At 39.5% G+C, this 15,949-nt stretch overlaps 2 protein-coding genes across 4 annotated transcripts in view; one reads left to right on the forward strand and one right to left on the reverse strand.

The window, feature by feature from the left end:
- The window catches only part of LOC112157505, a 14,012-nt gene extending 9,400 nt beyond the window's left edge, over positions 1 to 4,612 (reverse strand). For both annotated transcript variants that reach the window (XM_024290265.2, XM_036213254.1), the window contains exons 1-6: positions 4,150 to 4,612; positions 3,777 to 3,935; positions 3,580 to 3,698; positions 2,607 to 2,790; positions 2,183 to 2,295; positions 1,005 to 2,088 (exon numbers count right to left, since the gene is read on the reverse strand). In XM_024290265.2, the coding sequence (XP_024146033.1) occupies positions 1,005 to 2,088; positions 2,183 to 2,295; positions 2,607 to 2,790; positions 3,580 to 3,698; positions 3,777 to 3,935; positions 4,150 to 4,561 (2,071 nt within the window). In that variant the 5' untranslated portion in view covers positions 4,562 to 4,612. The remainder of the gene's footprint in view (positions 1 to 1,004; positions 2,089 to 2,182; positions 2,296 to 2,606; positions 2,791 to 3,579; positions 3,699 to 3,776; positions 3,936 to 4,149) is intronic.
- Positions 4,613 to 10,639: 6,027 nt separating this feature from the next.
- emp1 (epithelial membrane protein 1) lies at positions 10,640 to 15,732 on the forward strand. Of its 2 annotated transcripts, XM_024289287.2 has the most exons (5): positions 10,645 to 11,068; positions 11,756 to 11,850; positions 12,144 to 12,243; positions 12,375 to 12,515; positions 14,734 to 15,732. In XM_024289287.2, the coding sequence occupies exons 2-5, from the start codon at positions 11,776 to 11,778 to the stop codon at positions 14,889 to 14,891; spliced, it is 474 nt and encodes a 157-aa protein (XP_024145055.1). In that variant the 5' UTR covers positions 10,645 to 11,068; positions 11,756 to 11,775; the 3' UTR covers positions 14,892 to 15,732. The 2 variants fall into 2 exon arrangements, with proteins under 2 accessions (XP_036069150.1, XP_024145055.1); XM_036213257.1 differs by having other exon boundaries at positions 10,640 to 11,850.
- The last annotated feature ends 217 nt before the right edge of the window (positions 15,733 to 15,949 follow it).

A 15,949-nucleotide genomic window follows, 5' to 3' on the forward strand; every position in this document is an offset into this window, starting at 1 on the left:
ATAATTTACTGTATTTCACTATCAAATAATATATATATATATATTTTTTTTTTTAAACTGATCAATCTAAAGGTTAGCTCCTGTTAATATTTTACCTGGAAGCTTTTGCTAATTTAAACTAAAATGAATCATTTAGCAAATATTGAGAAAGAAAAGATGCTTTAGCATGTTTACATCAAACGTTCAAGCAAATTGTTTTCCTTTTAGAACTTCATTCACCCCCAATAGTCATTTTCGACTAAAGAATTAAACCAAGACTAAAATTTGTCTTTTTATTAGTGTTTTGCAGATTTGAGAAAGTGCCGAGAACTTTGAACAATACCCCCTTTCCTCCTCCCAAAACTGAACATTTTGGGCTGCATTTATATTATAACATTGAAAAAACATTTCAAATTTATGCCGCTGCAATCACAAAATATTCTAACAGTAGTGACATTTAAGTTTGCCAAATAACTTTAGAAATTCAAAGTAGCAAAAAATCTTGTGTACAGCAGATTTTTTCTCCAACACCAAATTGAAAAAAAGAAATGATTATTAATCCATATCTGAAAAGTTGGAAGAAATTGACCCTTGCATTCGAGAAGAATTAGTCTCCTGGTAATCAAAGCCCTAAAGACAATTATATCTTGTGCTCTGTGGTTGAGATTGAGATCAAGTGGAAAATTCTGACTTAAACCCCAGAAGTATTTTTAAATACGTTTCAATGTTTAAAGTTGATCGTTTTTTTTTTACTAAGATTTCCTTGTTTGTTACTAGGCAACAAATTGTATGAAATAAGAGCAAAGGAGTAATCTTGCTAGATTCAAACTTAGTTTCTGAAGCCTGGAGGCTCAAAACAAAACACTTCCATGACTTGTGATTTCAAAGAGCAGAATGGTTTTAACAAAAGAAAGCTGTGCTCATCAGTAATCCTAAAAACCTTTCAGTTTTAGGCATTTTTAAGTGTATGAAATCATTAAAAACCCCAGAAATCATATTCATCTTAAAGTTTTGCAGATACTGACCCAGGATGTGGATGGAGCGCGGGTCAGCGTAAGGCAGGAAGACGAACATCCTGCCCTTCAGACACTGCAGGTGGGGGGTCTGCAGAGGAGCTGGGGGTGTGGAGGGATTCGTCACAGGAGTCTGAGGATGGTGGAATGTAGCAGCGTTTGGCTGCTGTGGGTAGAAGGGGTGATGAGAGGAGTACGGGTAAGAGTAATAGCTGCAGGAGGAGTCACTGGAGGACATGCACATCCTCTGAGGAGCTGCTGGTTTCTGAGGGGTTTCTCCAGCAGGTGATGCATGAGCGTGCAGCTGGAAAGGACTGTGGGCGTAGAGCTGACCAGAGGGACCCCCGGCACCGTCGGAGGTGCTGGCTGTTGGGCTTTGGGGTGAAGCGGTCACACGGGCAGCAGCCGTGTGGGAAACTGAGTGATGGGAGTAGTATGAGGTTTGAGGATAAAATATGTTTGTTTGAGGCTTTGGAACCAAAGGCTGCTTTGGTTCAGAGGGGGGAGGATGGTACAGAGCTGGGGCTTGGGTCGGCGCCGCAGTGGTCGCGGGACGATAATAAATCTGTGGATTCGTATCAGGATGAGAAATTTGAGGTCGTTGACCCTCTTCTGCTGGATTCGAGTGATAGAACGGATCGGGATGATAGAAAACAAAGGGGGAGGGATGCTGGCCTGCAGGCCCTGGAGACATTTGATGGGAAAGATGACCCTGCAACAAAAACGGATGAGGGTAGAACACCTGCTGGTCAAAATAGGGATACTGGAACTGCTGCTGGGAGCCAGGAGAACCATCAGCTGTGGGGTGGTGTGCATTGGTGGACTGGAGGCCAGAGGCAAAGTCCAGGGGGAATTGAATGTTTTGGGGGCCAGCATAGAGGTAGAAGAGCTGCTGATTGTTATGAAGTTGGGCAGACTGCCCCTGGTTTAGTGTTTGAGAAGTGGTTGGAAGAGAGGAAGTAGAAACTGGAATGATGGAGTCTGGGACGAATGGAAACTGAGGAGGAGGAGAAGGGGAGTATGGAAAATCAGGACCGACTGGGCAGGAAAGAATGTATTCTTCATCATCCAATGTAAGCTGGAGACGCAGGCCATCCTGTAGGAAAAGAGAAAAAAAAAAAGGAAAAAAAAAAAGGTACATAGTCAGCAGAGGTTGTTCTCCTACAATTGTCATAAAAGAGATCACTTACAACAGCTGAGATACAAGGAGCTCTTTGGGAGATGAGGAATGTGAGCTCCTGAGGCTGGGAGTCAACTTTGAAGGCACAAAGGTCTGACACAAAGGGGACCCAAGCTCCATCCACTATAAAATGAAGTGAAAATGTTTTAAAAATTCCTTTTATTTTAAATTGATAACACTGTAGCTCAAATTTTTAGCGGCAAAAACAAAAGATTAAAGACCCACTACAACAAAAAACAATCCCGCCCTCACTTAGAGGAGAATTTCTAATGAACTACTGTCACTCTGCAGAAACTATGTACTAGAAAACTACAGTTTTAAAATTTTGGCTAAAAACAGCATCATCATAATTAAAAGACCTCTGATGATCAGAGTGGGACTTTCAACAGCAGAAACAACAGTCTATAGTGTTCATCTTCGAGGAAGCAACATACCAATGACACCGAGCGCTGGTTGATCATGCTCCTGCCAGTGTATCTGTACCGCCATGCCAAAAGCAGAGCAGAAAACCGAGGGAGTGAACAGGGAGACTATGGGGGCTGCCGTGGACATCTTCACAGGGCAGGACAGCTTCAGTGGGGTGCTCAACCACTGCATGGGCAGCACATAACTGCCATTCTAACAGGGGGAAAGTAGGAAGAAAAAAAAAAAAAAAAAGAGGCGATAACTTAAGACAGCTGTCTATAACTTAAAAAACTTAGACATTCGGGTGAATTTCAGTAGGAGCCACAAAGTGTTAGCTCACCAATAACAAAAATATATTATTTGCATTTATATTAATGTTATGATGAATGTGGAAAAAAATGTTGATTTTTGTATAAATGGAGAAATAGCCCCTTTCCTAAATAGGAAATAATAATAATAATAGTATCTACAATCTACAAATCTACAATTAAAGAAGTGATTGCCCTAGAAATTTCCCAGGAGTCTTTGTGAAGAACCAGCGTTCTTTGATGCCGACTACACTGACAAATATGCCTCACAATGAATTGTGTTTGAACAATTTGTGAGAGTGTTTAAATGAATTTTTGAATAAACCATCAATGTTTTCATATTACAGCACAGTGGAATTGTATACGCAAAATGCGCACATTGGACATAACCATTGTTTTTCCATAACTACTTATGCTTGGAGGGCTACATGTAAGGGTAGAGAGAAGTCATGGGGTTAGGATTCTGCCTTAGTCTCACTCAATGAACCTTGTAACTAGGCAATTTGTTTTTAAACATTAAAAACATTTCTTTAATCAGAGATCCGCCATGGATGGATGAAAGCCACATGCGGCTCCAGAGCTGTAGACCCCTGACCTGTAGGAGATACAACTCCAAAAGGACTAGGCCAATGTTATTCGCTCATATTTACATGCCCTAAATACATGCAAATAGTCACTTCCAAAGGACCAATACCTCCAGGGTGACATAACATCCATCATACGGCACCATCATCTCCAGCTCACTCCACGATGTCCTGACAGAGTAACCACAGTCAGCTGGCAACTGGAAGATGGAAACAGGCGTAGCTTCCTCTGAAGAAATAAAAAGGCAAATTTTCAATTAATCTCCATTAAATCATCATATATACAGTACTATCTTCAGTTACTTACTTCTGTCCACTAGCAGGTGCAGTAACCCATGACCAGAGGCAGAGAAGATCATGAAGCTGTCATCACACTCCACCACAGGCTTCATGGCCTCCCACTCAGAAAAATGTGGACTGGAGTCAGAGGAAAGGCCCAAAACCTCCCCTTGAATTTCAGAAAAACCTAAAAGCCACACAAAAAATAAACAAATAAATGCACACACACAAAGATAATTGCACTTGACCAGCAAACGCCAAACTGAACCACTTCTAGTTAAGACTACATTACCCAGAATGCACAGATGCAAACAATTAAAATACATTTAGGCTTTTTTTTAGCTTTTTGTTTCTTCTTTTTTGTAAGTCAACACCACTTTTTATTATTATTTTAAATTAACCTGTAAAATCCGCTTGGTATCCATCGTCGGGGTCCGGTGGGGGGCTCCGCTCCGTCCTGACTTCTCCGAGGGTCCAAGACGAGCCGTTCAGCCCAACATCATCGACTTCCGGCTCGCCGACAAGAAGGAGTTCCCTCGGTGGGGCACCGGGGTCCTGTTGAGGGTTCGGGTGGCCTATTCGTCTGGGTTCCCGCCGCGGGGGGCGTCCGGTAATCGGCGCGCGCGCCGGAAGCGGTCCCAGCTGGTGGTGGATGTCTTGTTCTGTCCTTCTCGTCGACTGTTTAACTCGCTGAGCTCTTGAGGCATCTTCCCTCTGACCTAAACTTACTGCACTACAATGTTGTAATGAATTAAAATAACTAATACCCAATAATAAAACTAAAATGATTTCTCTTTTCGGCTTGCAAGACATCACCGTTTGGCTTTCGCTTTAGGCCAGTGTGCGTTCTAACCCGCCAGGTGCATGTCGGCTGATTAATTAAGACTCATTAGTCACCGACCAATCAAAAAGCAGCAGGTGACTTACAACAAGAAAATACAGAAATACTTTTATCATTCAAACCTTGATCAAAATTAAACTTTTTATGTTTTTAAATGACCTTACAGTGATGTTACTGCTTGTTTTACATTCTTTCCTTTGTTTTTTCTTAAATTTTCAATATAAATTTAGCTTTTTTATATAATGAAGCCTTAAAATAAACTTCAAATCACTCACTAAAAATGTTTTTATATCTTTGTCTTATTGTTTTAAGGTAAACTGAACATTTTCATATACACTTAATAAATATAAAAATTATAAATATAAAAACATGTCTTGAATGAGTTTTGAGGCAAATCACAAACAGACCTATGCTGTATTCCATATACAGTGAGGTGAGTAAGTATTTGAACACCTTGAGAGTTTGCAAGTTCTCACACTTAAACTATTAAAAAGAATCTGACATTTTCATCTAAGGCATGAAACCTGAAAAAAAATCAATGTTAATATTTGGTACCATAGCCTTTCTGTGTGATTAAACAGGTCAAACTTTTACTGTAGTTTTTCACCGTTTGCACACACTGCAGGAGGGATTTTGGCCCACTCCTCCTCACAGATCTTCTCTAGATCAGTCAATCAGGTTTCTGGGCTGTTGCTGGAGACTGTCTGGGCCAGTCCAGAACCTTGAAATGCTTCTTATGGACCCCTGATAGCATGATGCTACCACCCTCATGCTTTGCAGTAGGGATGATGTTCTTGGGATGGTACTCATTATTCTTCTTCCTCCAAACACTACAAGTGGAATTAAGACCAAAAAGTTCTATTTTGGTCTCATCTGACCACATTACTTATTCCCATGACTCCTTTGGATCATCTAAATGGTCTAGGAAAACTTAAAATGGGCCTTGGACATATGCTGGTTTAAGCAGGGGAATCTTTTGTGCCAAGTATGATTTCAAACCACGATGTCTTGTTGTATTATTCACAAATATTGTTGAAACAGTGGTCCCAGTTCTTTTCAGGTCATTGACCAGCTCTTCCTGTGAAGTTCTGGGCTGAGTCCTCACCTATAGGATAATTGAGACTCCACATGATGAGATCATGCATTGACAGATTGACAGTCATGTTTAGCTTTTCCTACTTTCTAATAGTTGTTCCAACAGTGGATCTTTTTCACCTACAGCCTTGTGGAGGTCTACAATTTTGTCTCTGGTGTCTTTGGACAGCTCTTTGGTCCTGGCCATGATAGTAGTTGGAGGTGTTCAAATACTTATTTGCTGCAGTAACATACAAATCAATTATTTTAAAAATCATATGTGATCTCCAGATTTGTTATCAAGAATATATACATATTTAGAGAGAGAGAGAGAGAGAGAGAGAAAGAAAGGAGGGTGTCTTGGACTAGAAACTAAATAACTAAATATGAATGCATCAGTTGCATATATTACTCAAAATGCTTCAGTTCTACATAAAAAAAGACCATAACAATCAGAGTTACCACCTTATAATCTAAAACTGTTTTAAATTATAGGTCAGACTGTTCGGTCAGAATAAAATAAAAGCATAGCAACCCAGTGACTCATGAGGAAACTCCTATACCGCTGAGTATTCATTCATAGCAACTCCCAGCGATATGAGAAACCATGAGAGGTCACACATAATGGCTTTGAATTACTGCCAAGTGGAACGCTTCATTTATTTGACTCCCACACCCAGACAGCAACACAACTCTCTGCTATTATCATCACCCAGGTAATATCACACCACCAAATGACAAATAAACCTTTCAGGAAATGTATCTTACCCAACATATGTTCAGTTATTGTTTGTTTCCTGAAAAAAATAGAAAGAAAAAAGCGTGATTGATTGGTTAAGCTAGTTTTAGCATGTTACTGCAGCTTTTGATATATTTTGCTGATAATAATAAAACAAATCAGCCACCAATAAGTGCAAATATGAAGCTATGTTCACACTACGCTCAGCGTTAGATCAAGCAACGACTTTGAATGAAAAGTAAACACGTGTTTCAGGCTTCTATCTTCAAAACTCTTGTGTTCATAGGTAGCAACGCACATAAATTTAAAATAATTTTGAGCTCTACACACAAAATCCACAGCCATTAAATGCACAAAAAGTTAAACCAGGTTGAACTTTGACCAATCAAGGACTCGGATATTATATGAATCCAAATTCATTCCCTACCCTCGGGGCTCTCTCCCCAATGCTCCAATTGTATGGACATTTTGGAAATGTACTGGTGTGCAAACTTGTATTTAAAGTTATAAAACTGTTGTTGTTATGTATTTTCTGAGCGCTGTCTTCTAATGTAGATGCTGGTGAATATCATCAAGCGGTAGTATTGTGTGGATTTGAAGACTGTTTTTCCATATCTCTTCACTCGGGGGGCTAAATGTACGGGTAGGGAGAAGCCGTAGGGGTAAGGAAGCCAAGTCTTTCTTGTAATGGAATAGAACAGTAAAAGAAAAAGCAAAATTTACAATATTTACAACGTTTTGACATTTTACATGAAGCCTTGCCCAACTGTAGGCGACAGACATGCACTAGTAAACAGTAAAAAAAGACAAAAGAAGAAGAAGCCCCTCCTTGCTTGTCCAATGTAAACAACATGTGGTATACTTGTGTTTATGTGCATCTCTTATCCAATGTGAAAAAACAAACATTGCTTTAGACTCTAAGAAAATAAGAAAATATTTTAAAACGAACAATTGATGATTTTGCAGAGTTGTATTGATCTATTAAAACTGCAAAGGAAAACTAAGCAATATTTTATACTAACAGGAGACACTATTGTCTTGTTTCCACTGAGCGGTCCAGACTGGTCTGGACCGGGCCGGACTGGACTTTTGAGCGTTTTCATTACAAAATGGACCTGTTAAGATGGTACCATTTCTAGTCCCCCGTCGGTCATAGGTCCATAGAAAAATAGAATGGACCCGTGAGGGCGGAGCTTCTGTCGTCACACGATTTAACCCATTGATTGGTAGAAAGGTTTTATGACAACAGGAGGCGTCTGACCAGCACTTCTCCTCACTCAAGATCCAAACCGAAAGTTTTGTCCTTTTTTCGTCTGTATTCTTCTTCGCCCCCCACAATCTTCTTGCAAAGCAAGAAAATTATTATGTGTGACTTCCTGTCTTACAAATAAAAAACTAAAAGTTTGTAATTAATTCCTGTTCTTTGTAACATTTATTACTGATTTTAGTCCATACTTTTGCCAATAAAATGATTAAAATCAAACAGGTTCAAACAGGAAATGTCAGCTGCAGGTGTTCCAGCTTAGTCATATATTTCAGGAATACCTGTAGAGAACGTGAACCCCGAGGACACGCGTTCTCATCAAACTTCTGTGTGATCAAGCGTGAAACGCCGAACAAAGACCTCGTCTATCCATATGCTCCGTTCTAAAGGACCATTCAAAGGAACATACACGCTCATCTCTGAAGCTACTTTGTCGAAATGAGAAAACCTATAATCACTTTAGCTCTTTTTCATCCCCGACAGGTGATGAAAGGCTTCGCTTCATGCTCACTGTCTGCTAATTAATCTTTTTCATGGTGTCGTATTATTCGGGGCTCTAAAAACTGCCTGTGAGATGATATCTATTTGAAATATGACAGTTTATGGTTGAAATAAAAGTATAAATTGAGAGTTTATGTGCTCTAGTTGGTCTCTGACATTTATAAGTGTTCTCACTTAGTCAAAAGTTTGGAGCTAAGGTCTCTGGTTGTCATCTGGGACTCTTAGAACCGTAGTTAGTGTCATCATTTTTATCCTCAGTGATAGTTCAAATTCTGCAGGAAATCTGAATGATGATTGGTTAACTTTTAAAGGATCTTTGGCTCTTTCCCAGCCTGCAGAATTACCCTCAACAGCATCGGGTCCAATCTTTCTGAAGTCATCTCCTCGTGCAGGCTCTTGTCTTTTTTTTATTCCTGCCAGGTACTTCCAGCTCCTCTGCCGATAACTTCATCATAAAATCTCTCCAGAATATTTCACATGCAGCTACATGTTTGAGTTTTAACGCACCACTTCTCAGATCTCTGTTCTAAATTTTTGTATCTGCCCACTTCGGGCTCTACAGTGGTCAGTGTTTTATCTGGAAGCCTCCATTCAGACCTGGAGCTCAGGTGGGGCTGTTCTCTACGTACTACTGTTTTCGTGCTCTCCCACTAGCTTACAGACCCTAAAAAATTCCAAGCTAACAAAAATGGCGGGCAATATTAGAGCTATCTAGCTATATGGTTTGGAGCAAGATTCCAGCTCAGGTGAGGAAAGAGGGGACGCACATGGATCCAATCGTATACGACCGGATTAATTGCAAAGGGGCGAAGCCCACTTCATTTTCTACATCTCGAAAACAATCCTTTTGAAACAGCATTTTATGGGTCATTTTATAAATAATTACTCAGAAATGCCATTTCAAGCTTAAATTTCTTAGTAGATGCCCTCCATTATCAGAAAAATACTTCAAAAACATGTTAAAAACACTATTTTTTTTTTTATCAAAGTGGATCTTTTATGTTGAGTCATTTTGGTATGCTGACAGGACAGGACTTGGAGAAGTGACTCAAAGAGGAAATTACTTGAGTTAAAGCAAAAAGAAACTAAAGACTAAAGTATAAAAAAACAAACAAATTGAGCAACAGCTTGAATCTACAGTTTAGCCCGAAACTGGTTTGCAGCTGCTGAAATAAAAAGGTGAGTTCACCTTTTCTAGTTTACAATATTGGATTTTCTAAAATAACACATGGATTTATCACATAAGTGCAATAATGAAGCTTCTGTTTTCTCTCATTTTAGAAAAAGAAATAGCAGCATGTCTCTGCTGATGTAAACATTTTAAACACACAAAGGTTCTTGGTTCAACGTCTCTTCACATCCCAACAATGTCAAAGTTTTAAAAAGCAGAATTACTTTACTCTGCAAGGGCAATATTTATATATTTTAATGCACTTTTTCACCAAGACCAACATTATTGTGTATCCCTAGAACGAATCTTCCAGTTCTGAGGTCTTTACGCTGGTTCTGTCTGAGGAAATAGACTTGAAAGTTATGTTGCTGTTTTATAAAGCTTTAAAAGGTTTATCATATTTATTATCACATGATTGACCTACTGACCATGATTGTACCAACCAGACGTCTCCTCTCATCTGGATCTGGTCTTTTGTCAGCTCCTAGAGTGAAAATCAAACATGAAAAAGCTCAGGTTCTATGCTCCACATAGAACAGACTTCCAAAAAGCCTTAGATCAGCTGAAACAATTTGTTCATAAATAAATAAATATAGCTTTAAATTACATTACTATTTCTTTATTCAAATCACTGGAAATCAGGAAGTTATGAAAAAATTATTAAAAAAAAATACACTGGGCAGGTCACAATCTCCCTGCACCGCTCCATTCTGATGGATCTAGTACACTACTAAATTCATGCATGTTTTCTTTTTCCTCGTCCAAGATGGCATCTGGCTCAGAACTGTACGACTGGATAGCTCCAATATTACTCAGTTTTTTCTTTTTTTTTTGCACCGGTAATGTAGAGTTCGGGTATTGAGGGGGCTGTAAGCTAGAGGGAGAGCATGTAAACAGATGGACGATGAGGGGAAGTGGGGCCGGGCTTACTCCATGCTAACGGCCATTCTTATAGAGGCAAACTTTTAATAATTCCTATGCTGTGTAGAAAATGGTCTAGAAAACGACAGATTTTTAAATTTAAGCTAAAAAGAACAAAATCTTAAATAAAATACCACCGGGAAGGCTTTTTTTCTCAATTAGAGAAGGACTTACAGCTAAAATTCCCTTATTTTTTAACGTAATGTACACTTTTATTTTAATGATCTCTTCTTTAATATTTAAGCATTTTGAATTGTATTTTAACAGAAAATGTTCCACACAAAAAATGCCTTGCTTTGTACAAGTTTCAAACTACAAAAAAGTAATTATTTAGAGTACTAGTACATAATCCAAAATTGACTTTAGTTAAAGTATAACATGTTGTTCCTACTAAAAGATACTTATTCTGTGTTTTTTTTTTAACTAAACTGTGGTTTACAACAGTTTTTCATCCTTTTTTCATCCTCATAGGTGTGTCTGCAGTTGTAGAGCAGATCCCCTCCTTGTTTCTCATCTTCAGGGTAGTTTTCCTTTCGGATAAGTTTTTTTTTTTCTTTTTTTATTGAGATCTGAGGAAATGGACAATGACAATTTTTTTTACTTTCAAGTTTTTGAGTTTTTCTGCACATTTTCTTTAAGTGAGAAAAGGAGAAAAACAACAACAACATTTGAAACTGTCTGGGAGGGGCTTGGAGGGAGGAAAAAGGGAAAGGGGGTGAGAAAAAAGGGAGATGTGTGCTGAATTCGAGGCTGGGTGTGTCCAGGCTTTTTACACATTCCCCGAAATCTCCCGCTTCGTGTCTTTAAAGGTAAAGTGAGTTTGTTTGTTGTTTTTCCGTTTTGTTTTTAACTATGAGGGCGCGCGGGGCATGCTGCATGAAGACTTTAGGAGCTGTAAAGTTTAACCCTTTGAAGTGGACAAACTTTTAAGCCTTTAACGCGTGAGTGAGGGCACGCGCGCACTTCCACAACCGCCGCGCGCGGCCACAAAGCGACGGTGTTTGAACCGGCGGAGATGAAAGCTTGTTTTCTCGTCCTCGCGCTCAATTTAGAGCACACGGGCGCGCGGGCTTAGCGGGATTTGAGGAATGCGAGCGAGTCCCAATCAAGCGCGCGCGTTTTTTTAAAAAAAAAAAAAAAAAGCCTCAAAAGTGCCTAAAAAAAACTAAACAAAACATCAAAAGTCGAACGGAAGTGGCTGTTTTTGAGGTTCAACGTCCTCGAATTCCTCACATGCGTGAAAATAAAAAGTCTGATTAAAAGTCGGACATGCGTGACGTGTCTGAATCCAGATGTGCGTCTTTCAAAAAAGAGTCGAGGGGCGAGTTCGGACTTGCAGCTGCCCCACCATTGACTCTGTCTGCCCCCCTCCTCCTCTACACTCTCCTCTTTTGTTGTTGGAACTTGTGCGCCAAACGGATGCTCTCCAGAGTAAAAAAGTGTTGCATAAGTGCGCGGGGAAGTGAAATAACGATGCGCATCAATTTCCTTTTCAGCCGTTTTCCAGAGGGCCACCATGTTTGTGCTGGCAGGAATCATTGTTCTGCACATTTCCACCATCATCTTGCTGCTGGTGGCCACCATTGACAATGTAAGAGGCCCTTACTGTCATGTTTTCCCATCACTGTTTCCCCTAAGAGCCCAGAAAGGCCAACAAGAAGCTCCTACATACAGTTATGAATGCAAACACAGTAGCAGCAGGCAGGCGGGCGGGCATGTGTGCAAACCACTGAGTTATAAATGTCAAAATATGCTTCAGCCACCCACAGACCTTCACAGCTCGGCACTCAGAATAATACAAAACACACAGAAAAATATTGATCCGCCCACACCGATCTATGTCCATATGACACGTGTAAATGCGTCTGCGCTTCTGCTTCTCAGGCCTGGTGGGTCACTGAGACTGTGTCGACAGACCTGTGGGGCACATGGAGGTTAAAAAGCTCCGAGTGGCATTACCACAACTTGGAGACCTCTCCTGACGGTAAGCTGCAGGTGATCCGAAGGTGTACCTCTCAATTAAATTTTGAGTTTTTCTCATAAGGCCCTGGATTAAAACGTAAAAGTATTTTAAAAAATGCAGAGATGGACTTCTGAATTTTCCTTTTGTTGCAGAGTTCCTTCAGTCGGTGCAGGCGAGCGCCGTGCTAGCCTGTATCTTCTCCATCCTGGGCTTGTTTGTGTTTGTGGCTCAGCTGTTCACTCTCCCGAAAGGCCAACGATTCATGTTCACGGGCATTTTACAGCTAATCTCCTGTAAGTAAGCTGGAGTCAAACCCAGTGTGCAGTCATGAGAAATATTGATCTATGTTCTTCCATATTTGATAGTACAATACAAAATGCTGGACTGACTGAGGTCAAAGGAGGCCTCTGGTGTGACCTCTGGACCGCTGCATGAGTTTTGTGAATAAATGCAGAGTCTGCAATTTTTTTTTTAACTTTAGGGGAAAATAGCAAGAAAACAAGCTTTAAATATGAAAAAAATAGGTTTAACTGAATACTGGCTAAAATATGGAACTGGATCTCACCTATAGGACTTTATAGAATACAGTGATAATTAAAGGTATTAGAAGTGTATGGCCGGCCCTCACTGCTCCCCTTTGACCCAGCCTCACTGGATGTGCAGTTGCCACACATCCTTCACTCTCCCCCAGCCCCCTATTTAGAGCTGCATGTGACAAATTATTAAAAAAAAAAAACCTTTTCCCAAAATGGTGGCTTTTATGTTGCTTTTATTTTCATAGCAACCATTTTATTTTTTAGTCGCCTGGGCAACAAACAGATCTATGTACATTTGAGAAGAATTGGCTAAAGTCAAGTTTTTGTTTTCCTTGGCAACAAAGGTTTTTTTGTTAACCACATCCACATTGCTAATATATTTATGGTGAATATGATATCATTTCCTTCAGCTTGAGCCAGGGATTCATCCATTACGTTTTTACTATATTCTGGTTAAAAATAAGTGCTCAACGGAGGAACCTCCACTTTTGCGAGCTCACCATGCTAATGTTGTCTACAAAATCTAAAAAAAGCAAAAAAAAATCTCTAGTAGCTTCCTAATAATGCTCGAGGAGTTAAGAGGAGATAAATTGAAAACTTTGTTTAAATTTATAGTTGGTACTAAAGGACTATGTCTGAATTCCCAACCTAATCTCTAACTACTTAAAAACTATACAATGAAGGACCACATTGTGCCCAGGATTTTAAACGCAATTCAGACACCATGCTCACTACTTTACTTTTTCTAAACGGCGGATATGATTTCACAAAGTGAAAATTTAATCAATACAAACACTTTGCAACATCTATTTGTGGCTTAACTATGTTCTGATGATGAAATTGTGGATTTCTTATTTAAAAAAATGACATTTAAATGTTTTTTTCACAAAAATTGTTCGACCGCAGTGCATTGTGGTCTATATTTGCTAATATATTTAGCATTGATGCACGCTAGTTTTTTGCAAAGACTGCTGGGAAATTTCTAGTGCACACCATTTTGGAATTTTAAATTTAGGCAGCACTACAAAATGGCGAACGGACTATATAGTGTACTTTATAGTGAGTACAGATGGAATTTGGACATAGCTAATGTGAGTTTTTTTTTTTTTAATTAAAGATCTCTTCCCAAGGTCAAAGATCAACAAAACTTTGGTTGTAGTTAAGAGAATTGGGCTGAATCCAAATTCTTCCCTTTTGGCTTCTCCCTACCCCTAAATTTAGCCCTCCAAGCAGAGAGATATAGTAAAATTGTGTCTTCAAATTAGGATGACACTACCCCTGGATGACATGTTAGTGCGTAGCTGTCCCATGTCATATCCTCATGTAAAGAGACCATTTAATCTCCACAGGTGTAGAACACCCTTGCGGCGGAGGGATACGCAATCTTAAGTACCGCGTTAAACAATTTTGGACACCCCTATCCCTAAAAATTCCCCTACAACTGGAGGGGTAGGAAGAAGCCATGCCACCATAATCTGGTGGCATGTACAAAATTTCTTGAAAATCCACATTTCTGTAGGTCATGTGGCCATCCCATAATAATTTCAAAACTGCCTTTGGGTATCCCAGACACGTGTGCTTTGGTTTTGTTTTCTGTCAGTTTTGGATGGCTCAGTTGGTTGGGTGTGGCGTGCAGGAAAACCACAGTTCATAATGAGTTGCATCCAGTGTAGGATCAAATCCAGGGTTGTATCAATTGCAAAAACAGTATTGTCCTTGCAGTCCCGGAATATTGCAGGACATAATAAGAAGGCATCCCTGCTGTTTTTTGCAGTCCATAGGGATGCCCAGATTATAAATCTCACGGATTGCACAATCCTAGTTAATCTCTCTTCTTCATGGAAGACTAGCTTTCTTAAAAATATCCACAATATCCCTAAACCCGCCTTTAAAAAGAAAACATAACTTTCATTTGCACCGTGTTGTTTTATTAAAGCCCCGCCTCTTCCTTCCTTCCTTTCCTTTCCTCCCTCAGGTCTGTGCGTGATGATCGCTGCCTCAGTCTACACGGCGGAGCTTCACACCGGTGCATCGGGGGGCTACGGCCACTCCTACATTCTGGCATGGATCTCCTTCGTCCTCACGTTCCTGTTGGCGCTCACCTACCTCATCCTGCGGAAGAAGAGCGAGTGAGATGAAAAAGAAAAGAAAAAAACGGAGAGCAGCGTTGCATTCCTCCTGTCTGCTGATCCAGTCTGGCAAAAACACCCTTTGCAGTTAGGAACCCGAGAACATCTCACCCAGAGCCAATTTTTGTTTTTAGATTTTGAAGAACTGACTGATTTTAGAAGCAAGACTGATTATAAATGTGCAGCTTTTTTATTTTTACTCTTTCAAAATGTAATCTTAAACTTAAATATTCATTTCTGTCCGTTTCCCAGACAGATTTAATGTATTTAATGTTCCTTATATGCCAAAAAATAATTGTGTGGTGTTTAGTTAACTGATAAAAACCTTTTTTTTCTAGTTTAGAAGGTATTTTTGCTGAAATAAAATGGGAGTTCATTTAGTTTCAAGTTACTTTGAAAGTTTCCTTCTTTCGGTTGATAAAATAATTGACCCAAACATCACAAGGGTCATTAAAATATGCTAAAACTTTGTGAAAAGTGGTTTAGAGAGGTAGCTTAGTTATACAATATAGTCGGAGGCTGAAATACTTTAATCAATAAAGACAAAAGAAGCCTGAACTCAAGAGTGTAGTTACTTTTTATTAATGAGGTTTTTTTTTACAACAGATAAAATGTATACTTTTATATTTTATGTACATTGTAACCATTGTTTTGTAGCATTTTGTTTGTTTTTACTATGTGTGACTTGCGCCTGGCTGCTATCATAAGACATGTTCAAATGAACATGATGTGATCCAGGGAAGGAGGGCAGCACTGTTTCATTCCACATTACTATGCATGTGAACGTTGGGTTAGTTCATTGGAAGTTAAGCCATTTTTACTAATAAAACTAATTCAAACTTGAAGGTAGTGTTTTCATTTCTGCTATCACTAGATTAGCCAGAAGAGATAACGTCTTAGCTAACGTGTTCACTGGGCCTGTGATGCTAACCTCACATTGTAGAGTCCGAAAAGAGTGTGTAGCTATACATGGAAGCCCCAAACTTGCATTCAAATAGATTTTTCTTTGGAAGAGGCTGCTTGAACATGCATTGAAAAGGGCGGTGTGAATGTAGCTTTACA

The sequence above is a fragment of the Oryzias melastigma genome, linkage group LG1 (genome assembly GCF_002922805.2).
Source record: "Oryzias melastigma strain HK-1 linkage group LG1, ASM292280v2, whole genome shotgun sequence".
NCBI classification, from domain to species: domain Eukaryota; kingdom Metazoa; phylum Chordata; class Actinopteri; order Beloniformes; family Adrianichthyidae; genus Oryzias; species Oryzias melastigma.

Coding starts and splice junctions, on each gene's coding strand:
- emp1 (XM_036213257.1), top strand. CDS start 11,776: ATGTTTGTGCTGGCAGGAATCATTGTTCTGCACATTTCCACCATCATC. Junction 11,851..12,143: donor TGGTGGCCACCATTGACAAT/GTAAGAGGCCCT, acceptor TCTGCTTCTCAG/GCCTGGTGGGTCACTGAGAC. Junction 12,516..14,733: donor CATTTTACAGCTAATCTCCT/GTAAGTAAGCTG, acceptor TTCCTCCCTCAG/GTCTGTGCGTGATGATCGCT.